The sequence below is a fragment of the Melospiza georgiana genome, chromosome 10 (assembly GCF_028018845.1).
Source record: "Melospiza georgiana isolate bMelGeo1 chromosome 10, bMelGeo1.pri, whole genome shotgun sequence".
Taxonomy (NCBI): domain Eukaryota; kingdom Metazoa; phylum Chordata; class Aves; order Passeriformes; family Passerellidae; genus Melospiza; species Melospiza georgiana.
In genome coordinates this window covers 21,265,511-21,290,778 of record NC_080439.1, presented here as the reverse complement: position 1 = coordinate 21,290,778, position 25,268 = coordinate 21,265,511, and the positions used below count along the sequence as shown (strand labels likewise).

General features: G+C 46.8%; 2 protein-coding genes across 3 annotated transcripts; both read left to right on the top strand.

The window, feature by feature from the left end:
• Nucleotides 1–1,682: 1,682 nt before the first annotated feature.
• On the top strand, nt 1,683–3,833 carry LOC131087689 (small ubiquitin-related modifier 3-like). 2 transcript variants are annotated; one of them, XM_058031510.1, is made up of 5 exons: nt 1,683–1,703; nt 1,980–2,118; nt 2,496–2,553; nt 3,344–3,467; nt 3,771–3,833. In XM_058031510.1, exons 1-5 carry the CDS (start codon nt 1,683–1,685, stop codon nt 3,831–3,833), a joined length of 405 nt encoding a protein of 134 aa, XP_057887493.1. The 2 variants fall into 2 exon arrangements, with proteins under 2 accessions (XP_057887493.1, XP_057887494.1); XM_058031511.1 differs by lacking the exon at nt 2,496–2,553 and having other exon boundaries at nt 1,980–2,108; nt 3,396–3,467.
• Nucleotides 3,834–5,392: 1,559 nt separating this feature from the next.
• On the top strand, nt 5,393–24,973 carry UBE2G2 (ubiquitin conjugating enzyme E2 G2). Its single transcript, XM_058031508.1, has 6 exons — nt 5,393–5,459; nt 10,904–10,939; nt 11,026–11,071; nt 16,350–16,468; nt 19,943–20,083; nt 21,793–24,973. The coding sequence occupies exons 1-6, from the start codon at nt 5,417–5,419 to the stop codon at nt 21,903–21,905; spliced, it is 498 nt and encodes a 165-aa protein (XP_057887491.1). The 5' UTR covers nt 5,393–5,416; the 3' UTR covers nt 21,906–24,973.
• Nucleotides 24,974–25,268: the final 295 nt, after the last annotated feature.

Here is a 25,268-nt window from a genome sequence, read left to right as displayed (position 1 = left end):
TTTCCCAGTCCAAATCTCGAGGTATCTCTGCCCTCCTCGGGAAACCTCAGGTAAAGAGAACTTAGCCAGGTGCACCCTTCCCCTGAACTGACAACTACTTTCGTCTCTCTTAAGTATCCAGTTCATTACTGTATCCTGGCAACACGTATTGGGGAAAATTCCTCAAGAGAAAAACAAAAAAAATCCAGCTCCTAAGATCCCAACAGGGGCCATTCCTGCTTGATTCTGTGCCTCTTTGCTCACCTCTGAGAGGGCACAGCAGGGAAAGGGGATGGAAAAGGAAAAATCCTTTAAGACTTTGAGCATATTCTGAAGGGACCGGTATCTGCTTTCCTCACGGCCAGGGTGAGATGGAGGTTTGGGGCAGAACCTCCTCCTCTCTCCTGGCCCCACAACACCCCTGGGGCTGGAGGAGGCAGCCTTGGCCACCGGCTCAAGGGCACTGCCTGTGGGAGAAATGGACTTGGCTGGGGTGGATCTCATATTTAGGGGCTTTCCTCTGAAGAAACCCGGATGGATCCCTTTCTGCCCCTCCGTGCAGGGGCAGCTCCCTCAGGACCAACCTCCTGCCCTGCTCTCACCCTGCCCTGTGTAGTGACCGAGTAAAAAGTAAGGAATGCTTTTCTTCATTGCCTCTTTGAAGATTCAAGTTTGAAAATTAAAGTTTTACTCTGCTTTTAGCAAAAAGTTTAATTCCTGCTTTATTTTGGAAAATGAACCCTGTTTGAAGTCACAAAGAGAGCTTGTAGTTGATACATCAGGGTACCAAACAGCAAATCTTTGATATATGAGAAAATCAAGCAATAAATTTTTTTATACATCAGGCAAACTTCGGCTGGATTCCAACGACCAGCTTCAAGGGAGCAAACATGAATCTGCCCACGGGTGTGCTGTTGCTTTGAGGTGGACATGACACTGGCACTCTCAAAACCCTCTATAAGGAAGTGCCACAGAAGCTGCAGCTGCTAAATCTACAAAGTGTGGGAGTCTTTGCTGTCTGCTCGTGCCCTCCCACAGTGCTGGTCCAGCTGCCTCCACTGGCAGCTGTCAGATGGAATTCAGAAGCTAAAGACCCATTGCACTCTGTGAAGCAGGGCTGGACCCATGGTGGTAACACCTTCCCTCTGCTTCACTTAATTATTCTTGGCTATCCCCACTTTTCTTTATGAAAAAAAATAAAGGTTGAAATATCGCTTTGGATCCCAACATTTAACCTCGTTTGTGTTTTAATCTCGCTTTCGAGTGTGTTTAGAATCTAATTCTTTCCTCAATTGTGGATCGAGGCAAACTTGCCTCTCCTCCCCTTAAGGCGGATCTGAACACGCCAGCACCCATCTGGGCCAGACTGGAGACATTGGGTGCTTTGATGGAAGGCTTCTCGTCCGCTGTTTCCCCTCACGCGGGAGCTGCCGTGCGACCGAGAAGGTGCGGTCCCGGGGGTGTCCAGGGGCTGTTTTGGGGTGTCTAGGGGCTGTTTCGGGGTGTTTTGAGGGTGTCCCGGGGCTGTTTCGAGGCGTCCCGAGGATGTTTTGGGGCGTCCCGGGCGCTCCCCTCACGCCGCTCCCCGCTCCGGAGCACAGCGCCCCCTTGCGGCCCAGCGGGGACGCGCCTGCACGCGGTCCCGCCACGCCCCTTGGCCGTTGGCCACGCCCCCAGCGCAATCTCCCCGCTGCCCCCCCGCCATGTCGGAGGAGAAGCCCCCGGTGAGGAGCCGGCGGGACGGGAGCGGCTGGAAGGCGGGACGGGAGGAGCCGGCGGGAGGGGAGGAGCGGGCAGCAGGGAGGGAGCGAGGAGCGGCCGCCTCTCCTCGTCCCGGCGGGGCGGGACTGTGGTGCGGCTCCGCCTCGCCCGCGGCGCGAGGCCGCCGAGGTGTCCCGGCCGGGGGCAGCAGGAGCGGCTGAGGTGCCGCGGGATGTGGCGGGGGCTGTCCGGCCCGAGCGGGGCTCTGAGCCCGCCGCATCCTGCAGTTTTCCGTCCAGGAAGGTGTGAAAACGGAGAACGAGCACATCGACCTGAGAGTTGCCGGGCAGGACGGCTCCGTGGTGCAGTTCAGAATCAAGCGGCACACTCCGCTGAGCAAGCTCATGCAGGCGTACTGCTGCCGACAGGTAGGCGAGGGCACGGCCCGGGGCTCCGTGGGGACTCCCACGGACCCAAGGGGCTCCGACACCCCGGGGAAGCGTCCCCGTGTTGGTGGAACCCTCGCTGCTTCTCTGCCCGCTTCGTGGAACACGCTTGTGGGCAGGCTGAGGGTGTCCAGGTGTGTGGGAGAATGAGGAGCTGGGATGCTGAATGGAAGCTGCCTCTTCCTCTTCAGATGCTCCCTAATGTCCCGTGACACAGTTACAAAGATTCCTCCAGTTCTGATCCTGACTCAGAGACAATGCACTAACCCTCATCTCCAAAAACTTCATCAACTTTGAGTGCATTTTCTGTTTGGAAAGCGGCACAAAATAAATTCTTCTACGCCACAGCTTCCTCATGCATTGTTTTCTTCGCCCCTCCTGTGTCTCCTGCTGCCTATTGCACAGTTGTGACCTGTGTCCCACTGGTGTCACAGGCTATTCCTTAGTGCCATCCTGAACTGAACAGAAGGATGAATCCCACAGCTCAGTTCCTGAGCCTGGAGCTCCCAATTTTACACAGAGCAAAGGGTGGGCATGTGAATGGCTTTGGAAACAGAGTCAGATTTTGTTTGTCCTTTGTTACTTGCAGGATCCTTTCTTTGCTTATTCAAACTTTATACTCTGCCCTGCTCTGTGCCTGCTGCACCCTGACACATCTGGGGTTTTGGAGAGGCACAGGAGTTTTAGCATTCCTGTGTGTGACACAAGTGTGAATCACATGGATTTTAGAGGGCAGAGCAAGGTCCTCAATCCCTGATGCAGGGAATAAAGACTTCCTCACGTGATTAAACACTGTCAGAACAGGATTTAGTAGTGTGGTAACTCAGGTTTTAAGGGCAATGTAAAGTTACCAGCATTTGACCTTCCTCAATGTAGACAGCAAGACAAATGTGCTCAGTGTCCTGGTGGTTAAATCTTAATCAGAGAATCACTGAATGGTTTGGGGTTAGGAGGGAACTTAAAGCCCATCCATGGGCAGGGACACCTTCCACTTTCCCAGGTTGCTCCAAGCCCTGTCCAACCTGGCCTTGGATTCTTGCAGGGATCCAGGGGCAGCCACAGCTTCTCTGGGCAACCTGTGCCAGGACCTGCCCACCCTCACAGAGAAAGAATTTCTTCCCAATACCTAATCTAAATCTATCTCGTGTCATCCCCCTTGTCTTTTGGGTGTTAATTTTGTTACCATGTGTTCTGACAGTAAATCCATGAGCACTTAGTCTGCATTCAGAAATCAAGTGTGGTTTCTCATCTGTAACTTTGAACTTGCAGGGCTTGTCAATGAGGTACATTATGTTCCTGTTTGATGGAAAGCCCATTAAAGAAGCAGACACACCTGCACAGGTATGAAAAACACTCTTACTGCAAATTGCTACACAGATATTCAGGTATCTGAGTGGTGATCAAAGGGGCTTGAAATCAAAATGATCCTGAAATAGTTGCTGTGAGTTTAGCATGTTCCAACAAATTTGTGCAGTGACTGATGGAAAGTGTTTCATGTCTTAGTTAATTAAAGTTATTCCTGAAATGCTGATTAAGAGCAGAGAGCCACGTGCTTTTGTCAGCATGTGTTTTTCAACTTTTCTGTATTACTTGTCATTTCTATGTTTTTAAGATGTTAAAATAATTCCTGTGTTACTCCCACAGCTGGAGATGGAACATGATGACACGATCGAAGTGTACCAGCAGCAGACAGGAGGAGGCTGCTAAGACACAGCATCTTTTGGAGAACAGTTTGAGGATCCTCATCACACCCCGCTCTCTCATCTCTCCTTGGATTTGCTGTTTTATTAGGGAACAGATGAACATGCCAATCACACAGGGTTCTTTGAAACTTCTCAGGATATTTACCAAAGTTGCTTGTTGTCTTTGACATTCTGTGTGCACAAGTCAAAATAGTATCTGCAGGGATTGAGCTATGTCTGAATTTCACCATTTAAAATTCAGATTAAGTAATATGTGTTGTCTCTCTGTTGTTAGCCTTTTTAAAAAATACTGTTTGTATTATCTCTTTTTTTTCTTTATTTAAACTTGTGGCCTAAGCATTCATGCATGTGTTGGGACACTGAGTGTTCGTTCCTGTCTCTGGATCGTCTTGTCCCTCTGTTTTAACTCAAAATATATAAATAGTTCAATGTATTTTCATGCCAAGTGTGAGTGTAAAAGTTTCCTTTTAAGATGTGCGTGAGAGAAGGAAAACAGATACAGGTTTTAAGTTTTTAGCTCGTGTTACAAATTCATTCAATCCCTTGGGCAGCATCCTGCCCTTGACTGGGGCTAGAACACAATACAATGCTTAGGATAGGGTTTAAATACATCAGGTTTACATGTGGTTTTTCATATTATGATAAAGTAGGCCAAAATATACTTTTTTTAATGCATAAATGGGGTTTTTTTTTTTGTCCTGCACTATTGCAGAGCTGGAGGTAGCTAGGCAGCTGGTCCAAAAACTTAATGCTTGTGATAGAGTAGGTGTGTTTTTTTGTTGTGCAAGGTGATAAAAACCCCATCACTGAAATTCCAGTGTTTGCTGAGGGCAGCATCGGTCCCTTTGCCCTGCTCCCTTAACTTTGAGTCTTTCTCTGTGGGCACTGAAAGTCTGTGGCCTCAGATTTCTTTTTAATACCTCTTTTTGGTATATAAACTTGGTAAATGAGAGGGGGAAATGTCTTTTAATGTCACCAAACTCTGCAGAAGAGCTAGTCAGTGAGGAGAGGTATTTAGGTGTCGTCAAATAAGCTGCTGTCCTGTCCCTCCAGCCTTGCTGAGGTTTAATTATTTGTGTGATGTTTTGGGCTCCAGGAAGCCCGTTCCTGAGGAATTTTAACTCAGGCTGTCCTATTGCTCCATGGAATCATCCCCAGCCTTTTCTCTTAACATTTATTCACGTTATCTATGCTTCTTCTTGCTGAAATCTGGCTGGAAAGGCAGATTTGATTTCAGCATATTCCCTTTTCCAGGGTGTCGGTAGCTGGGCTGGGATATCCCGCGGATCCCCTCAGGGACTCGGGCCGGGCTCTCCGCTCTTCGTGCAGGAGGAAATGCCGTGTGGGCGCTGCTCCGGGCAATCCGCCCCGCATACCCCCGCTCCATGGGGCATTTTGCGGATTCTCTTGCATCCTCCCCGTCGTTTCCCACAGGGAATTCCCGAGGTTTTCCCGCTCCGCCCGGTACCGGCGGGAGGACCGGCCGCTACCATAGAGGCGAAGCGGGCGGATAGAGCGCCGCCCTCCGCCCCGCCCCGCCCGCGGCCGCTCCGGCCGCGCACCCGGAAGCGGCGGCGGGGCCGCGCCATGGCGGGGACGGCGCTGAAGCGGCTCATGGCCGAGTACAAGCGTGAGTGGCGCTCCCCGGGGCCCTGGCGCTGCCCTCACAAAGGGGGGCGCTCCCAAAGCCCGGGAGGACCCGCGGGCCGGGCGGGGCCGTGACGGCCGCCGGGCAGGCCGTGCCGCGGGCCTCGCCGTGCCCCGGCTCCTCTCTGGCTCCGTGCAGAGCTCCCGGGCGGGCTGGGGGTCACGGACGGGCACGGGGCGCTGCCCGCTCTGAGGGGGCTGTGGGAAGGGAGTCCTGCCCCCTGTCCCGCCGGGACACCGAGGGGACAGCTCGGTGTGCGGTGACACCTCTGGGATTCCGCTGTTCCAGGGGGAGGCTGGGAACCCTGGGCATGTGGCCAGTTATTTTGGTGTTTTTCCTTGTTAAATTTTCCAGATAGAGCAGAATACAGCTATGGAAATCTCTGTTATTACAACAGAGGTAATTCGAGGTGTTTGTCCGGGCAGATCCTTCTGCTTGTGGCTGCCCCTGGGTCCCTGGAAGTGTCCAGGGCCAGGTGGGACAGGGCTTGGGGCAAGCTGGGCTGCTGGGAGGTGTCCCTGCCCATGGCAGGGGTGAAATGAGATAAACTTTAATGTCCCTTCCAACCTGAATGATTCTGGAATTCTGTGAAGTCCTTAATGGAAGCAGAATGGCTAGTAAAAGGATTTAAACTCGAATTTAGTAGTGAAAAAGTAGACTTGTTTGTTTAAAAACCACTGTGGGATGTGGCTGCAGTGATGCTCACCACAGGGACCAGAGACCAGACCTCTGGGAATCCCAGAGCTTCTGGGATGGCTCATCTGCTCCCTGATGGGTTTGAGACGTGTCCAAAAGTGCCTTTTGTTGGCAAGAAATACCTGTTTGTGTACCTAGGTGCTTTTGGGCTTTAATACTCTGGGTTTTATTTACAGCAAGGAAGTAGAATGCAGAAGAGAAATGTTTGGTGGGAGCTGGGCTGTAAGAACAGGCTCTGCTCCAGGGAAGGTCACTTCCTGTGCTCTGTCCAGGCATGGGGACTTGTTTCTGTCATCATTCAGAGGAATACTCCAGCCTTTATGAAAGTATTTCTGACACACATTTTCTGCCAGCACTGTGCTGTTCTCAGGCTGCTCTGCAGCTCTCTGAGCTGAGCTGTCACACAGGGTTTGGGCACCTAGGGCTCCCCATCCAGCTGAAGATTGTGCTGACAATGTGTGCCCTAGAAATCTGCATTTTCCTGTTGTAATCCAGAGGCAGTGACCTGAAAAACAACCACAGAAAATCTTGGCACTGCTTCTGTCCTCTCATATCAGTGCCCTAAGTCTCAAAGAAACATTTGTGATCCTTTGTTGTTGAAGAGCACAGAGATCTTACTGGAGTGTCTTGTATGAACAAAGTATTTAGGAAAAATGATATTAAATGATCTCAGAAAGATTTTTACTTAATGCCACAGGCAGGCATGAAGTGAAGCTTCTCTGCCTAGTTTCCCAGGGTAACACTAGGCAGGAACAGAGATAATGTTTTGTCTGTGATCTGCCTTTACAAGCACTTTCCCATGGCCAATAAAACACAGTATTGTAAAAAATGAATGTAACTGGCTGAGTGCACAGTGCTTTCTGGAAACCCGAGCTGCAGCAGTGCAGTAAAACAGACATTTTGGTGTCTGTGCATTGTTATTTTCCTTTAGCACAACCCCCAGAATCACTTAGGACTCCCAACCTTTCCCTGTGTCTCTCTAAAGACTGGCAGTTAATTGTAGCTCTGCAGAATCTCTTAGCTCTGTAGAGATTTCCAGCTAAAGTTATCATGAAAAATAAAAATAGCTCCTGGCTGTAGGCAGTTCTGCTGCCTCTTTTTGTAGAGAAGGAGCAAGTCCTGCCTTGGGACAGGGCTGGAGCCTGAGGTTCAGCTCAGTGTGAAGTTTCTCCCACCTGTGTTGCCCTGGGTGAATGTGGGCGTGGGAATGGTTTTCAGTGACCCTCTCCTGCCTGCTCTCCCTGGGTGAAATCTTGTGTGTGCTATCTACAAAGTTGTGGACATTTCTTTTTTCTTTACTGTCCCTCTTCTCCTCCATCTCTTCCCTTTAGTTACTTCTAGTAGTAACAGTGCTGTTGGCACTCAGTGCCTTGCTGGTGGGTGTATTTTCCTTACCAGACTTCTGATTCTTTCCATTTTTTCAATTTTTTGTCTTTCATCTTTTTCTCTGCATGCCCACACTCTAAGTCTTAATTTAAAGATTTATCGTTTCCTTCTGTGAAAAATTCTTGAGATTGTGAGGAGTTTCTACCTGTTGGAGCCCAGATATATTACTGCATTTTGGGAGAGGCTGTGAAATTGCACTGGTTTTTTTTTCCTTTTGAAGAAGGAAGGGAAGCTGTGGGCATCCAGATGACACAGATTTGGTTTCTTGTCCTCATTTAGATCTTTGTTTGATTTCTTTCTTTTTCAGATTTACTGTCTACTCTGCCAGAACTAGTTTGGATAAAGCTGAAAAAAAAAAATCAGATATAAAAAGGGCATCATTTTTATTAGACATGTGCCTGTTGTTAATTCTTGATGTATAATAGTATTAAGGCCTGACCTAAGTCTCTCAGTAGCTTATATTTGTGAGAGTTAAAAGATGGAAACCTTATTTTTCTGTGTTTACTGTTTCTTGAAGTAAAGAAACAGTATCAGATCTTGAAGATGTCTTGTGCTGGCTGAAATTTCAAGTCTAAAATGGAAGAATTAAATCTGGAAGAATTAAATCTCTAGAGACCTGAGAACTGCAGTGCCTGATTGGATGCACTGGATTTCCTTCCTGGCACAAACAGGCAGCAGGGCAGTGGATTGTAATGCCAACAGGTTTCTCTGGAAGTGCTGTCAGGCTGAAAAGAAAAGATTTATGTTAATTGTGAGATTTGGGAAGTCACAGAAATGATAAACCTTCTGAACCTGGCAGGGCTTCAGGGGGTACCTCCCATCCTTAGTGCCTGGGGAGACTGTGTGGAGTCAGAAGAAAAGTGACTTTTTCTCAGTCCAGATGCTGTCAGATACTGCACTGAGCACATACCCATAATATTTCCTAAATCCTGGGCTTTTATCCTAAATCCCCTTGCAGGTTTGCTGCGGTTTTTGGGAATCACACTGCTGAACTTCTCTTTTAAGGATGATCTCAGTCTCTTCGGTTCTTTAACAAGATGTGTTTTCAGCTCTCCTGAGAACCATCTCCACGGTGGAATTGGCTGATAACGACTCCACAAAGAGCAGAGAAATGAAAAGGAAAGGGCTGATTGTGTGTGCAGCAAACGTGCCCTGAATTCCTGATGGGGGCATCACGCTTGTCTGGTGTCAGCTCTGTTTTAAGCTCACAAGATCTGGCTGTGCTCCCAGGGAACAAATAAAAAGTTGCACCTGGGGAGGTTTAGATTGGCTATTGTGGAAAGTTTCTGCGCTGAGTTTGGCCTAGCTGCTCTGTCAGAGTCACCCTGCATGTGATCAGAGCACTGATTTCAGCCTTTCACTGCTTTCTGCTGCTCACTCACAAATAACTGGGCACCTCCCTGGCGTTCCCTTGGAGTGACCCTGCTTTGGAGGCTCTGGTGAGTGATGCTGTGTCAGCTCCTCTGCTTCGTGTTCAGCTGGGCTCTCAGCTTCCTTTTGAACAGCTCTGGGGAAAGTCACAGGGTAGGAGTCACCATTCCCATGGAGATCTTTCTCAGTGATCACGTGCAGGCACTCAAAATCAACGTTCCTGTGCCCCCGAGTTCCCAGATTCTGTTTTACCTGATCCTTGAGGATGGAAACCTTTCTCTGAGGGAGGAACTGAGCAAGGGAGAGTGGAACCTCTGTCCTCATGAAGATCCTTTGCTCTGTGGCCTTTGGCTGCTTATTCCCATTGCCCCTGTTCTCCTAGGAGTGCTGTATGACACAATTCCATGTGGCTCCCCACCAGCTTTGCCAGGGAAACCTCAGAGGCATTTTCTTCTTGGGGAGAACCACAAGACGGAAAATCAAAGTTCCTGTGCCCCAGAGTGCCCAGATTCTGCTTTACCTGATCCTTGAGGATGGAAACCTTTCTCTGAGGGAGGAACTGAGCAAGGAAGTGGAGAATGGAACCCCTGTCCTCATGAAAACCCTCTCTGGGCTTTGGCTGTTCATTCCCATTGCCCCTGTTCTCCTAGGAGTGCTGTATGACACAAATCCATGTGGCTGCCCACCAGCTTTTCCAGGGAAACATCAGAGGCTATTTCTTCCTAGAGAGAACCACAAGATGGAGCAAAATGATTCCAGGAGCTCCTGTGTTTGACATCTCCCTCTTTCTGTCTAAAAACATCAACAAGAGAAGCTACTGGAGACCCACTGTGAAGCTGGAAAAGCCTGCCATGGAATGCCAGGACGTGTGGAAAACAGCAGGGCTGAGCTTCAGTCTGCTGCTGGGTTTGGAACTTCAGAGAGGGCTGTGCCAAGGTTAAGGGCACTCAGAGCAAACTGAAGATCTCTCCTGGCAGTGCATCTCAGCATCTTTGAATGCTGCACTAAAGGAGCAGTTATGAGACAGAAATCTGTTCTTTCACCTACAGCCTGGACAGAAATTTGGTCAAGTGTCTCTGGCTGTGCTCTGTGTGTTACTGAGGTGCTCCAGAGGCCATTGATGAGGAAACACTGTGCTGGATAAGCAGCTGGGAGTGTCCCCTCCTGCCCCATGGCTCACTCAGAGCCCCGGGGTTGGTGCTGAGCCCCCAGGAATTGGTTGCCTGTTTGTGGCTGAGCTGTGCCTCAGCTGCTGCTGCCTCCCTGCAGAGCATCAGCACCTAGAAACTGATGGTCAGTCCACTAGATAGAGAAAATGTGGTTGTTATTTTATCAGCATGTGCTGTACTGGCCTTCAACAGCTTGAGGTGCTGCTGAAGATTGTTTCATGAATTTTAAATTGTATCAGTTTCCTACAGAAAGTGAGGATTGATGGATCCAAACTTGCTGTGCAGCCATGGCTGTTTTATTGATGCTGCTTTTTTTTAACTCACATTTTCCAGGCCATGCAGGAGCTTGGATTGAATTCTCCTGTGTCTGCTTCTCCTGTTTTTGTGTTGTTCTGGGTTTTGCACTCAGGTGCATCAAACCTGGAGAGGTTACAGGAATACAAACTTCTATAACAGGCTGTTATGGTTTGCAGCAGATACCACGGAGGTGCAAGAAAAAAGTGTTTCCCAGGCTTTGTGAAATGTTTTTGTCTTCCTTCTCAGGTTTAATTTATTGCCTCTGTGAAGACAGATGACTCAATGATCCCAGAGGTCTTTTCCAACCTAAACAATTCTGTGCTTCCAAGGCTAGTTCTAGGAGCCTGGAAAACCCCAAAGTGCCAAATAATTTTGTCTAGAACACTGTGCTGCATTAAGCAATGGTGGTGGGGCCCCTGTGCTAAGCCATGGCCATCACAAACACACCCCCTGAAATGCTTGGGCTCACAAATCACCTCAATCTTCCTTGTGTTTGTGTTTTTGCAGAGCTGACCCTGAACCCACCAGAAGGGATTGTGGCAGGTGAGGAGCTGAGCAGGGTTTGTGCCCTCTGGAGCTGTGACCTTGTGTTCAGGTAGCCCTGAGCATTGTTCTGTTCTGTTTCACAGGTCCCATGAATGAAGAGAACTTCTTTGAATGGGAGGCCCTGATCATGTGAGTTAAATTCTGTTTGGTGTCTGAGATCAGCTGTGATGCTGTGATGAGCTTCTAGGAGAGCAGGAATTTTAAAAAGTACTGTCAGTTCTGTATGGCATCAGCATTGGCCTGCCTTGGGGTAGAAACTCCTCTGATCCAAACAGGGACTTAATTTGGACTTTAAACAGTGACAGAGGCAGCATTGGTGATGTGTACAACTTGTTATCATAACTTCTTGTACAGGTGTCATAATAACAAGCTCACAAATTTGTCAAGAATCCTCATTTGGGCTCCCTTGGATATTATTTACATTTACAAACACTGTAGGAAACAAACAGTTTCTTGTAGATCACACATACCTGTTGGAACATTGCCTATCTGCAAGTGCAGGACAAGCTTTGAGTGGAGCAAAATACACAAATTATTAGTGACAGGAGAAAAAAATCAATGTCTAAAATTAGTCTATTTACTATTTATTTTTTCTTGGCATATTGAAATGTTCTAATCAGAAAAAGTATTGAAATTTAAGTAAAAATTCTTTTGAAGTTCTTTACAGTTCATGAATCAATTGGTGTTGTCAAGGGTTGGATGCAGTGGTTTTGTGTAGAAAAATATTCACTCTTCTGTTGGTGAATAGCTCTGATCCTGACCTGCTGTGTTTTGGGGCTCATGAAAACTCCTTTACAAAGCTGTGTTCTCTCTCTTCCACTCCCCAGCTGGTGGGTGTGGTTGTTGGTAGCAAAATTTGCCATGAAAAAGACAATTTGCCATGAAAAAGACAAAATCTTTTTGCCTAGCATCTTACAGGTTGTCTTCTCTCTTTCTTGTACTCCTACTCATGCTGTACCTTCTTTGGGAACTTTGAGTACATAGAAAAACTGGTGATTTTTACAAAATAAACTTCTAAAATGCTAGAGGAGAGGTAAAAAGATGTTTGTCACTCACATCTGACAGTTTATGCAAATACTGCACAATTAAAAGATGAAGAAGTTCCAGACCACTGAGTCCACCTTGAAGCTGGTGGTCTGTTGTTGGGTGGATCCTGGCTCTGTATTTCAGGATTCCTTTGGTAAGAATTGGGGATTTCCTTTCCTTCTGCCAGGCCTGGGTTGTCCCAGAGGACTGGCAGTGGCTGTGACCCTGCTTTCTCTGTGCCTGTTCTCATCTGGGCAGGTTTTCCCTGCAACCACCAGTGCTGACTGGGGAGATTCTCAGCTGGTGTGGGTGGCAGAGTTTTCCTAGCTGGGTTTGCTTGGAATCTGTTATCTAGGGATGAAAACCAAGATTTCTGTCTCTTGGGCTCAGGGGTGCAACCAATCCAAAAGCTGAGTTCCCTGTTCCACACAAAGTGGCTGTGTGGGTGATGCTGCTGCATGGCTCTGAGTTATTTTAGACCTTGCTGAGTGGAGGTTTGGATTACCACTGCTTGTTTTGCTCATTGATGGCAAGAGCTGGCAAATGCCTCTGCTTATGTGCAGTGATTTCTCCTGGGATAACAGGTTGTGCTTCCTGGTAGCTCAGTTCCCTGAAAAGAAACACTTGGCATGGAAATTGGTTGTTCTGTTGCCTGACATCAGAGATTTTGGCTGCAAGGGTCTTGGGCTTTCTGTGAGAGGCATAGTCAGCACATCTGCTTTGTAATGGGCCAGATTTCAGGTCAGGCAGCTGTGATTGCTGGCAGTGTGGAAATCCCAGAGGGTTTGATGCACTTCTTGGAACATGGAAGGAAATTCCTGCTTATTGGTGCTTCCTCCTAGCAAAGTGCTGTGCCTGAGTAGAGGTTTCCTGAGAGACTCTCAGAGGTACTTCTGAATTGCCTAGAAAACACCTTTTCTGATGTTTCCTGTCACATCCTTAAAGAGCAGAGCAGCTGCTCTGCAGACTTGAAAGCCCTTTAAAGTGCTGAGTGTTGAGCTTCAGGTCTTTGTCAGCGTAAAATGAGAGGCGGAGGTGCTTTAATTTTGGTTTCTGCATTGTGTGTGTGTCATAATAAAGTTATATTTTAAGATCTGCTCAGTTTTGAAGGTGTGATACAATAGAAACATGTTTACCCCAAACACACTGGGTTACTTTCATCTCTTTACAAATCTTGTTAGTAGCAGTGTTTGCCGTGCCTTTGGAAAGTAAGTTACATGACTTGTTTGTATTTGTCTGTGGTGGTCTCCTCCAGTGTTGTGTAATCTCAGATGTGCTGTGTGAGATTCAGGGAATGAGGTGTGCAGATGAGAAGTAAAGATGGGAGTAAAGCTGCCTGCAAATTTTTCCACAGATGAAGTGCAAATGGTAAGAAACATAATTGTGAAAAGAGCAGAATACTTTCTTTCCTTCACCAAATTTATATAAAGCTAGAGCTTCATATAATGGCACATAACTTTAAAAAAAGAGACCTAAATAAAAAAAAAGACATCTCTCATTTGTCAATTCAAAGGTAGGCTGGGTAATGTTACATAGATTGATGTAAGAGCTTGACTTGGAGATAAAACAAAGCATTTCTAAATAATGGAAATAATAATTACTTGTATCTCCAGTGTTCTTGTCTGCAGCAGCAATGCTGGAGGAATGTGAAATACATAAATGTTGAGACCATAATAAATAAAGGAGAGAACAAATCTTACACTCCCAAAATGAGTGTGATGGGCACAGAACTGAAAATACCCATGTGAAAACCTTTCTGAAGACCAGAGGTGGGGAGCATTGTTGAAAGCCAGGTCTTTGCAACATCATTTCAGGAGAGTTTGCCTTGTGTTGCTCAATTCCCTGGCGCTGCGTGAGGTCCTCCAGGCTGTGTTGTGTTCATGGATTTAACATTTCAAGGCCAAGTTTTGCCCTCTCTGGTTGGCATGTACAAGTGTGTGTTGCTATTAAAGTTTATCCCCAAAAGACACAAAAGCATGCAATGGTTAAGAACTTTATTAGCCTAAAGATTGCTTGAAAACTAAACAGCGTAAATTGAAGTCAACTTATCACAAAGCAGTTTAGAAAGGTAATTAGATCTATAATTAGGCATATGACTTTTGTTTCCATTCCCCTTTTGGGCATCTGATGATTGTGGGGTTTGGTGTTTTTCCAGCATCTTTTCACAAATAAGCTGTTTGCAAATGTATGTGAAGCTGTGATTATAGAATTAGAATCACAGAATTGTTAAGGCATCAAATCCAACCATTCCCCAAGCACTGACAAATCCACCACTAAACCATGTCCCCAAGTGCCACATTCACATGGTTTTTGATTGCTTTCAGGGATGGTGACTCCACCACTGCCCTGGGCAGCCTGAAAAACCCTTTCAGGGAGGAAATTTTTCCCAGTATCAAAACTAAATCTCCACTGTTGCAACTTGAGGCCGTTTCTTCTTGATTTGTCTCTTGTTCTGGGACAGAGCCTGACCCCCACCTGGCTGCACCCTCCTGTCAGGGAGTTGTAGAAGGTCCCCCCTGAGGAGCCTTTTCTCCAAATTTCCATTAGCTGTTCTCCTCAAGGTACTTCTCTCTCCTATTTGGAAGATCCCCACCACTCTTCTCTGCCCCTTGCATGAGTTACAGCCAGCTCCTGGAGGGCAGAGCTTCTCATTTTCATGTTTTGTCTTCTTGTCAGCTTTGGAATCACTGCAGAGCAGGGGGTGATTGCAGCAGCTGCCATGCCCTTACCTCCCTGGCCCTGCCAGTGTCCTTTGTGAGCTCAAAGTGATGCTGTCAAGTTCAAATGCTGAGTGTTTTGTAGCTGCAAATGCTGTCTTGGATTAACTTTAATAATTTCTTTGAAGTTGATCCTGGCAGCGCTGAGTGGCTGAAACAAAAGCATTTTGCTCACATAATACAGGGCCTAAAATGGAGTATGTTGGGTTGAGTGTATTTGACAGAAGAGCCCTTAAGGCTGTGGGTTTGCTCTCAAAACAGAACATAGACACCCACCAGCTTTTCAATGCCTGTATGTACATACTCTCAGAAGTTCAACAATAAGCCTTTAAAATGCAGCTGGAATTAAAATGGTCAGGAAAAAATGCATTCAGTTTACTCTCAGATGTGAATTGAATCCTGACTAAATTTAGGGAAAAGGCCAGAAAGGGAACAAAGTGGTTGAGACAGTTTAGCTTTCATTCTTGCAGAATGTTGGTGCATTTCTCTTACCTTACCTGCCTGTGTCAATATTCATGTTTAAATCACATAGGTTTTGTGATTTAAGCCAAGTTCTTGTGTTTATCTGCCAGCCAAGTCTTTTGAATCCCCAAGTTTGAGACGGTCTTCCACTGCTTTAGGATTTGCTGCTCACCAATTTTAATGTTCTTTCTGGCATGGAGAATGTGGACTGGGAGGAGGAAGCATGAATATATTCCTAACCCTTATTTCCCAGACACTGGAACCTTTGTTTGAATGGCTTTTTACTAAATACATGAGGTTTCCTTGGCAACAATTTTTAGTGCTGAAGCTTTTTTCGTCATCTTTCCAATCAAGGGAAATCATGTTTGTGTTACAACTTCCAGATGGTTCATCAAGTTTGAATACATCATGGCTAATGATTTATTACTTGTTTTTTGCTCACAAATAGCTTGGTTTTTGCTCACTTTCCACAAGTGTTTTATGTAGGCAGGGTAAAATAGTTGTCTTTATGTTCTCAACTCGGCTGCACTTTGAACTAGATTCTGAACACAATAAGGAAATGTTCCTACAAGAGCCCTGATGAAGCCATTTGTTCTCCACCTGCACTGGAGGCAGGGCAAACTCAATAGCTGAAGTCTGCAAAGACACATTGTTGTCCTGCATGTCTTCTGACAATTATGGTCTCTGAGCTATGTTTTTATTTTTCCAAACCTTTGCTGTGCTTTCTGCATCAGACAGTGATAAGTGTTTGTGTGGTTGTGCTAGATACTGGCAGTTGGGATCTCTGTGGCATTTATAAATTAATTTTGAGCTCCAGCATTTGACATCTCTGTCTTGCAGAGCATAACAGTATCTTCAAAGGCACAGGAGTCCCACACCTGCCTCTGCTTTCACTTGACGTGCAGACACTCAAATCCTGGAACATGCCTTGGAGCCAGATACTCCAATTATATCCAGACACACCCTGCTAATTAAACAGTGTTGTGACCTTCCTAGTAATTTAGCGTGCAAGCTTTGATTTCCCCCCTGCCTCCCAAGCCTCATATTTGGATTTAAGTTTATGAGGTGTGGGGTAAGAGCACCTTAACTCTTTGCTTCCTGGAGAAGACGATGTAACCCATGCCTCAAACATCTCATGAGACAAGAATTTGGGTGAAAGAGCTGTTTAAAGCTTTGGTGAATAACCTTTTCTCTGTTTCCAGGGGTCCTGAAGACACCTGTTTTGAGTATGGGGTTTTCCCTGCTATCCTGAGCTTCCCGCTGGATTACCCGCTGAGCCCTCCCAAGATGAGGTTCACCTGTGAGATGTTCCATCCCAACAGTGAGTCTGATGCAGCAGGATGCACAGGGGGGGTTGGAGTTGCTTGTGCAGCTTAAAAAGAAACTTTTGCAGCAGCAGATCTGGCATCCTTCCCAAGGGTGGTTCTCTCCCTCCCCAACCTGGAGCAGGCAGCACGAGCATTCAGCTGCCCAACAGTTTTGCTCTGTCTTAAGGTCCTTTTATCTTTATCCCATTATTCCTCATAAAATTTTTGCTCATCCTAAAAGGATTCCAGCAAATTCCATACCTCTAAATCTTCTGTACAGGATGTGAGACTTAGTGAGTTAATGCAGGCTCTTTCTAGACAAAGAATCATAGAATATCCTGAGGGACCCATCAGGATCGTGGTGTTCAACTCCTGACTGTATGCAGGACACCCCAAGAGTGCTACCATGTGCCTGAAAGCATTGTCCCAACATACCATGAACTCAGTCTTGCTCTGTGGCTTGTATTTAGGTACTTTTGTGTTATTTTAATGACTGAAAAGTTGTTCATGGGTGCAGCTTTATTAGGCAGCATGGCTTCTGCCCCTTGAAATCACAGGTGAAACATTTCTGAGGGGATCTCTCTGAAATACAGTGCTCTGTCCAAGCAGACAACACATTTACAGGTGTTTAATATTAGAATTTGCTGGCCTTTGCTCTGTGATGCTGATTGAGTTAGAGAGAGACCTTTTCCAGCCTTAGTGAGTCTGTGATGGTGACAATATTATCTGAAGACTCTTCAGTGGGAGTAATTGCAGTGACAAGAAATACAGCTCACAAGTTTGAGCCCTGGACATGAAAAAAACTTTAAGTTTTTGTTAAAAACCCTTGAAGTTCCTTAAGGAAAAGGCAAATGCTGTGCTCCTGCCTAGTGCTGCCTCTTCAGCTGACATTCTTGCACTTGGAAAACACACGTCACAATCTCAGCTGGCAATCAATTTCTTTCACCCTATACACAAGGAACTTTGCAATTTCTTGAAGTTTCTCTGTTATTCCTTCCTGGAAGCAACACCTGTGAAGGTTCTTGCCCATTTAATCCACATCTTTATTCTCCTGTAGAGGACACACCAGCATGTCCCAGCACAGAACTGTGTGGACATGCCCAAGGCATTGTGGCACCACATCTGGAGCACTTTGGCATTGGAAGCAGTGTGGCCATGTCAGCACCTTGCTCCAGCTGGACTAATTTGCCCAAACTTCTTGCCAGGACTGTTCTCCCTGAGCAAACCCTTGTCCCTGCAGCTCCAGCTGTGGCCTTGGCTTGAGGTTCACTGCTTGCAGCTGTGTTGTGTGCAGCACTGCCAGGAGGAGTGGGGTGTGGAGAGGCACAAATTGCCTGACTCCTGTGTTGAAGAGTGGCTTTACACATGGGTGTTTCTTCCATGGCATAGTTGGAACACACTGGATGGTCAGCTCAGCTCTTTAAAGCCCTGTGTCTCTGAGTCTTCTCAGTCTGAAGCTGAGATCACCTGAAGTAGACACTTGAATGTTTCTTCTCACTGGGGTTGTGGTGGGCTGCTTCTACCCAGAAAGGGGTGGCTGGGCTGTGCTTTTTCTGTTTATTTCTCCCCCTGTGAGAAATCACAAGGAAAATGTTTTAAAAGTCTGCTGTGTCCCCTCATCTTTGCAGTTTATCTTATGTCAAGGGGGAATTGGGATACCACAGAACTGTTTTCTGTTATACTAAAATGACCTTGGATACCCTGGCAAAAGTAACTAAGTAGTGATGAATGGCATTGCTTGCACTGGCACTGAGCATCAGTGTGGGGAGATCACAGGTAACAGGTGCTTTGGGAAGGATTATTGGAAGGGAAATTAAAACCCATCCTGTTCTACGCCTTGCCATGGGCAGGGACACCTTCCACTGTCCCAGGTGGCTCCAAGTCCTGTCCAGCCTGGCCTTGGGCACTGCCAGGGATCCAGGGGCAGCCACAGCTGCTCTGGGCACCTGTGCCAGGGCTCACCACCCTCTCAAGGAACAATTCAACAATTCCTTCGCAATATGCCATCCATCCCTGCCCTCTGGCTGTGGGAAGCCATTCCCTGTGTCCTGTCACTCCATGTTTTGTCCCCAGTCCCTCTCCAGCTCTCCTGGAGCCCCTTTATGCACTGGAAGGGGTTCTGAAGTCTCCTGGAGCTTTCTCTTGTCCAGGCTGAGCACTCCCAGCCTGTTTCAGGGGCATCTCTCTGTGGCCTCCTTTGGACTTGTTCCAACAGCTCCACGTCCTCAGGTTGGGGCCCCACAGCTGGACAGGGGTGTGTCTCACCTGAGCAGAGCAGAGCAGAGAGGATCCATACATCTTCCTGCAGTCAGCCTTTGATGTCCTGCCTGTGCTGCTGTGCTCCAGCTGTTTTAAATGAGGCACTGCACAGGAACAGGAGTGAATCCCTTCTGCCAGTGGGTTCCTGGCTTGCAGGAAGTGCTGATTCAGCACCTGCCCTGCTGTTTTCACCTCTTGCAGCTATGGTTAGAGCAGCTCCAGTCCTCAGCCTGGGGCTGCAGGAAGGACTGGGAACAAAAGTGCTCCAAGCAGTGTTTACGTGCTTGGGCATAGCTGGGTGAATGGAAGGAGCTGGAAATGAGCACAGCTGCTTCCAGCAGTCATTCCCACTTTTTGTTTTGTCTTGCTTCCCTGGCAATGGCACCAGCTTGGTCACCTGAGGAATAGAAGCCCTGAAATTATTGCATTAAAATTGTCATTCCTCAGGAGCCTGCCATGCAGGAGAACTAGGCCATGTTGGTAGAGCAGTTTTCTTTTGAGGTGCCTCTTCAACCTTTGTTTGGTTTCATTACCAAGTCAGTGGAGTCCAGTCTCTCTGAAGACAACTTGTACTGTTGCTTATGCTAAAGGTGGGAGGGGAAGCACCTGGATCCTTAATTCATAGGTTTCTTTCTTTCCAGGTGGTTTAATGCAGCTGGGCTTTAAGCAAAAAAAAAAAAAAATAAAGTAGTGGGAATTCTTCTGAGTGCACCTCAGTAATATTCAAAAAAAGATCAGTCCTACTGTTCATAATATATTTAACATAACACTTTATTTTTTTCTCATGTTTATAATATATATAACATCACACTTTTCCCTCCTTTGTGTAATGCTTTTCATGGTCACAGTCCAGTGGAGGACTCCAATGTGCATTCAGTGCATTCATTTCCATTTAAGTGGCACTGCTTACCTGCTTGGAGCTGTGTCTGTGCATAAATTCTTGCCTTATTCCACCAGGCTGCATCATTCATTTCTTCCATGGAGCCTTTCTGGTTATTAAATGACACAAGTGTTCCCAACAGGCACTTGGGGAAGGAGTTGCTTAAAGAAGATTTGTCCTGGGGTTTTGTTTTTCATATTTTGTGTCCGCTTGCTTATAGAGGAAATTTAAACCTGGATTTAGTTTTAATCATACAAGAGCTAAGTCTTAAGGCTGATCTATGCCCAAGAGATGGAGATGCTGATCATTTCCACTAAATAACAAGCAACTCTGTGTGCTTTTTGTGCAGTTTACCCAGATGGGAGGGTGTGCATCTCCATCCTCCATGCTCCTGGGGACGATCCCATGGGCTACGAGAGCAGCGCGGAGCGGTGGAGCCCCGTGCAGAGCGTGGAGAAGATCCTCCTGTCTGTTGTCAGCATGCTGGCAGGTGAGCACTGCTGTCCTGGCAGCCCTTCCTCAGTGCAGCACCTTGCTTTTTGCTTTGTTCGCTGAGCAAAGCATGTGGAAAGCTGCTCAGCAGCAGCCACAGTTCTTAAAGCTTTGGGATTTATTTATTTATTGGTGAACCAGTGTTCTGAGAAGGGTTGGAAAAAATGCAACTGAATTAGTAATGGGGGTTACTGCAAGGCTTTCCTTCCAGGTTGGTAGCACCTGGGACAGTAGAGATGGATGAGGTGGTCCCAGAGGCTCAGCTGGACAAAGCCCTCTCTGTATTTGCTGTGCTGTTCTTTATGTTTAAAGCTGTGGATTACAGCCTGTGTTGGATTTGGCTTTGGCAGCTGAAGGGCTATCAGACCTAACCAGTACAGTAAAGTGGAGCCCATGGCCTCTGGTTCAGAAGCCAGCACACTCTGTTTGTCTTTGTTGTTCCCCTCTCTGCCATCTCTGGTTCAGAGGAAGGCTTCTTGAGAAAAGACCTGGGGTGAAAACCTTTTTGTGGAGCCTTTCAGATGTTTTTTCCTAAATCTAACAAGAGCTGTGGATCAGCTGTGTCATGTACAGCTCTCTGGAAAATGGATCATTTTCCAGACAGTGGACAGAGCCACTGAACTGCCTGAAGAGGGCAGAGCCATGTCCCTTAGAACTGGTTGTGAAGGATAAATGGGTTTAGAAGCTGCAAAGTTGACCAAAGAGCAAGCAACAGATTCGTGCAAGGGGCTGTTTTAGCTTTGGAATAGTAACCTGCAGTCGGGAAGCTGAGCAGACAAACAGTACCCATGGGATTCCCATGGTTTGGTTTGTGGTGCAGCCTCACCTGGACTGGGAAGTGTGGGAGCCACCTGGTCTCCTTCTCTGCCTCTGCATCCTGTTTTTCCCATGGCTTTTGGAGAAATTAGGCTAAAACACCAGTGGCCAGCTTCTTTCAGGGCACTGGAAACCTGTGAGCCCTGGCTGTGCAGGTGGTGTAAGCCCAGGTTCTCCAGGCTGGGGACCTGCTCACCTGCTGGCTTTTAAGGTGCACCATCAGGACCATGTGGAGAAGGATGGATCCCAGATACTGCCATGAACTGGGCTGGGGTGGGAGTGGGTGTGACAAGAGAGGTGAGCAGAGTGTGGTAGTGCCTTCTGGAACCCCAGGACAGTGTCCTGCTGCCCACAGACCTTGTAAGTCCTGGGTTTCACCTTACCCCCATAAAAAACAGGGAGCCCCTGGGACTTCAGCACCCATAAAGCATTCTGAAATCATCTGATGAAAGATGTTGCAGAAGTGAAAGCATATTCCATGGGTTTCCTCAAATTATTTTGTTGTTTTTTAATAGAACAAACCATCCCAACAAGGGACAGCCTGTTTGGGTGGCCTGCTTGGAGAGGTTTTGTGTCTGGGAAGCTGGAGAACAAGAAAAAAAAAACGTTGTGCAGGAAGAAACATGTGGTTTTAAAAGCCCTTGACAGTACTGGGGGTGCCACATCTTGTGCCACTTGTTTCTTGCCTAAACTCAAACTTGCTGTGATATCCTTTCTCTTGTGGTCAGTTAAATCAGAGCCTTCTGGGAATGCAGGAGCTGTCACTGGATTTGCTGCAGTGGTGTTTCTGCAGCCTCAAGGAGGAGAAGTGTTTCAAAGCCTTGGGGAAGTGACATTCCTGAAGAAGCAAGAGGCTCCATTGCCCACCTGCCTTTGTCTTTCTTGTTTCAGAGCCAAATGATGAAAGTGGAGCCAACGTAGACGCCTCCAAGATGTGGCGGGAAGACAGAGAACAGTTTAACAAAATTGCCAAGCAGATTGTGCAGAAGTCACTTGGACTTTAAGCTCACAGAGAGACTGAAGTGTTTTGTATTTCTCTCCACCTGGAAATGAGCAGTGCTCAGTGCTGGTACCAAAAAGGAAAACTTTGTAAAACTATTGGCCTAGTTCTTATAATTCGTAATTTATTTACCATTTCTTTTCTTCCACTGCTCCAGAGAAGCCTCTAGTTCACTCACTAAATTGTGTGGAAAAGGGATTCAATGGTAGAGAAAAATACAGAGACAATGCTGTTTCAAAGGCTGCTTGTTGCTACCCTCCTTTGTGGTGTGGAAAGCCTGGAGATTTGGCAATCTGCAGCCCTCCCTCACCCATCTGCTGTTGGAGAGCAGTTTGGATCATCTGCTGGCAGAATTAGTTGTGTTTTTGTAGGTAGCATTGCATCAGGAGCAGCAGTAGACAGGAATTACTCTATCCATTCTGTACTTGGTAGGTTAAGGGCAGCAGTTGCAGTCAGAGCTGATTTGAAGAGTGTAGTTAGCAGGAGAGGCTGTAAAGCAGAGCTGTAGTCAAGGTGTGCTAGCAAAGAAAGGAGCTTTAGGCAGTGAGTGTGAGGGCTGGCTGGGGTCTGGAATGGCCTGGTGTTCCCATGTACCTCTATGAGCTTGTACTGAGCCTTTGAGTCACTGTTGGCTTGGCAGCAATCCCAAGAGCTGCTTCATTAATCCTTGAGGACACTCAGCTGTAAACTCCACACTCAGAGGCACAAGGTGTGAAGGCTGCATTGTGCAAGGTCACCTGGCTGAGGTGGGTCACTGGCAGCTGGAAAATCCAGTGAGGGTGTTTTTGTTCTGCTGGGCATGTTCACAGCTCTGCAAGAGTGCCAGCTCACTCTGGTGACATGTGAGTGCTGAGAGGATTTGGCACTGCTCTGCCATCACACCTGTCACCCATTTTCAGGTGAATGAGCCAAGGTGAGCATGATGGAGTTGCAAAAATCACTGAGTGCTCTGTGTGTTAAATAGGAGCCAGAGAGGATGGGCTGTTTGCTGGAGGATGGTACTAGGGGTGCTTTGGACATTGCAGTGTTGTAGCCAGTGTGCAGGAAATTCCAGCTGGTCAGTTCCTAAAACTGCTGAGGGGCCTCTGCTGACCTTTCTGCTTTGCAAACCAATCTCATGTGTAGGTCCAAATTTCTCCAATTTACTACAAGCAATAACATGCCCATTGATAGCACATGGAACCCAATTTTGTTGGCAGCTTTAAATGGGCTAAATTTGACAAGGGCTGTTTTTTTTGTTTTATTTTTTAAATGTGAAAAAGTGTGATGTGGAAGGAGTCACACCATGAAGAAAGCTTTGCAGAGGTGATCGTGTGCATGTGTGTGGTACAACTGTTCAGCATTTTTGTCTTGCTGTCTGTGCTGCAGATCACACTTGGCCATTGTTGTGCACCTCTGGAGAGTTGTATTGCTACAACCTGCTGATTTTACCTCCTTGTAGAAATAATTGTGGCTTTGATGTCAGGGTGGAAGTGGGACTGGACATAGTTTGGGAGCAGAGATGATGAAATAGTGTTGTACCTAACTAGTATTTCAAGGCATACAGGAAAATGTAGCACTTTATGCAAACTGGGAGTGTTTTGTGTAGTAGAGGGAGGATTGTTCCTGGGAGTACTGCAGCCACCTTTGGGAACAATCCTGGAAAGCTGCAGGATCCACTGCAGAAACACAGACCTGGCAAAAGGGGGGTTTGCTTAAGTGCTGAGTGTTTTATTCATGTGTGCTTGCTCATTATCTTGATTTTATGGTGGGATTTAGTCTGTATACTGAAAATAAAGTGCTTCTATTTTCTCCTTTTATAGTTGTACACAAATGTATTGCAGTGGGTGTTGTATGTGAGTAACCACACAGCCAAGAGACCTGCTCCAAAGGGCTGGAAGGGTTCATTCTAACCCAGCTAAAACATGGCATACTTTAGCAGTGAAAGAGCTGACATGACTGCATGGGCTTTCCAGGCAAATGTCTTGTCTCTAATGCTGGCAGTGGGTGATTCAAAGAAAACTATAAAAATCTGACAGTGGGCAGATGTGTAGTTTGTCATTATATCCATGTATCTGGCCTAGGAAGTTCTTGTGAACATGCAACAGGTGAATTCATTCAGAATGTGCTGGTATCAGCACTTGGATTTGAGGAGAACATGTAGATCATAGAATCACTGAATGGTTTGGATGGGAACAGACCCTAAAGACCATCTGGTTCCAACCCCCTGCCACAAACAGGGATAATTTCCACTCAAGCAGGTTTCTCAGATGCCCAGTTCCAACTCAGAGCTCCCATAATCCTCAAATCTCTGTTCAAAAGTAAAAGAACCTTTCTTTTTAAGTGACTGACATGCAGTGGGCTTGCTGATGGGCATTTGACCCAGTGACCATATCCACCTCTAAATCTTAAAGGTGGCAGAATGTGGGCAGAAGTTCACCTCAGAGGACTGAAACTTGGTGTTGAGCTGAGAACTGTCCTGCCTGGTGGGTGTTTACTCAGCTGAAGGCAGAGGGTGAGCATTTGTGTGCATTGAAATTCATTGTTCATTGTGATCTTTTAGGAAGGAATTTCTCCCTGTGAGGGAGGTGAGGCCCTGGCACAGGCTGGAAATGTCCAAGGCCAGGGCTTGGAGCAACCTGGGATAGTGGAAGGTGTCCCTGCCTATGGCAGAGAATGGAATGGGATGAGCTTTAAGGTCCCTTCCAACCCACACCATTCTGGAATTCTATGGAAGGTTTAAAGGTTAGATTCCCTGCTTATATTTGCCAAAATACCCTAAAACTTGATTATTCTGCCACAAACAGAATCCTTGCATGAAGCAGGAGGGTTCAGCTCCTGCAGCTGGGGAACACCTGAAGGTAAAAGCTTGCAAAGCTGGTGTGTAGCTCCTGGGATAGACATCCCTGAAAGACTTAATTGTGTCCCTGAATGAGCACTCATGTTGGCAGGATGTGCAGTAGTGGCCAGTAGCAATGTTTTTCTGAGCAGTTGTCTTTTTTCAGCCTGAAACACTTACTATAAAACATGTTCCTTGGGGAGTGTCAGAGCTCTACAGGTGTTATGCATGTAGGTAAAGTATTAAAGATTTTTTTTTAAAAATCCTTTTCTCTGCATTGTATTTGCTTTAGGCTTTTATATTAAAAAAAATAATCCCAACCAAACCCTCCAACAAAGCTGTAAAAATGCAAGCAACATCCTCTGTCAATCCTTTGTGTATACACACATCCACACACGCTCACTGTTGTTTTTCCTTGGCAGAGGGGCTGTGTCAGAACACACACAGTGGGCTGTGAGACATCCATTAAGTGGGTTGGTGTGCCTTTGAAAGTGTGAGAGGCGTTGGAGCCACATGAAAGGGCTGCAGCTCGTGGGCAGAGCCAGCCCT